General features: G+C 63.3%; 1 protein-coding gene across 1 annotated transcript in view; it reads right to left on the bottom strand.

Annotated features, from left to right (window-relative positions):
* Window positions 1-464, bottom strand: part of LOC104407343 — a gene marked incomplete at both ends in the record, with an annotated part of 1,292 nt that extends 828 nt beyond the window's left edge. Inside the window, 2 exons of the mRNA XM_010016599.1 lie at window positions 85-232; window positions 304-464. Of these exons, the coding sequence (XP_010014901.1) occupies window positions 85-232; window positions 304-464 (309 nt within the window). The remainder of the gene's footprint in view (window positions 1-84; window positions 233-303) is intronic.
* Window positions 465-679: the final 215 nt, after the last annotated feature.

Raw genomic sequence — 679 nt, 5'->3', positions numbered from 1 at the left:
CCCAGGAGGTTGTCCCAGCAGCAGTCGCGACGGGTGGTGACGGTGACGACGTGGACGAGGTGGCGCCGGCCCAGGTCCACCCACCACCACGGCTCCAGCTCCTTCTCGGTGTGAGCACAGGAACCACCATCCCCCTCGGGGTCACTGTCCCCATCCACGGCGTTGGCAGCCAAGCCAAGACCGTTCAACGTGGACGACTGGGCCACGACGCGGCCACGGGCCACGTTGGGAGCTGGGAATGGCAAAGGGAGCGTTGGGATGAAGCTACAGCTGCGGTGATGGATCCCTTGGGATGCTCCTCACCTCCGGGTAGGGGTTGGCAGCCCTGAAGAACCACCTCGACCTCGCACAGCACCAGGGTGTCCTCGCGGCCAGGGATGAGGATGGTCATGTAGCGACCGCGGAGCCCCTGGCAGCAGATGGTGCTGAGGGAGCCGGGCCCCGCGTCCGTGATGGTGCCACATCTACCACGGGGGATGAAATGGAGCTCAGGAGATGGTGGCAGCACCGTCGTGATGTCCCACACCAAATGGAGCTCAGGAGGTCACCACGGTGATGTCCCCACCAAGATGGAGCTCAGGAGATCACTGTGGTGACATTCCCCATTGAGATGGAGCTCAGGAGATCACCATGGTGATGTCCCCATGAAGATGGAGCTCAGGACACGGTGGCACAACCA

The sequence above is a fragment of the Nestor notabilis genome, unplaced genomic scaffold, assembly GCF_000696875.1.
Source record: "Nestor notabilis isolate BGI_N333 unplaced genomic scaffold, ASM69687v1 scaffold29066, whole genome shotgun sequence".
NCBI classification, from domain to species: domain Eukaryota; kingdom Metazoa; phylum Chordata; class Aves; order Psittaciformes; family Psittacidae; genus Nestor; species Nestor notabilis.
The sequence above is the reverse complement of the archived record's forward strand: the minus strand, read 5'-3'. Positions and strand labels throughout refer to the sequence as shown.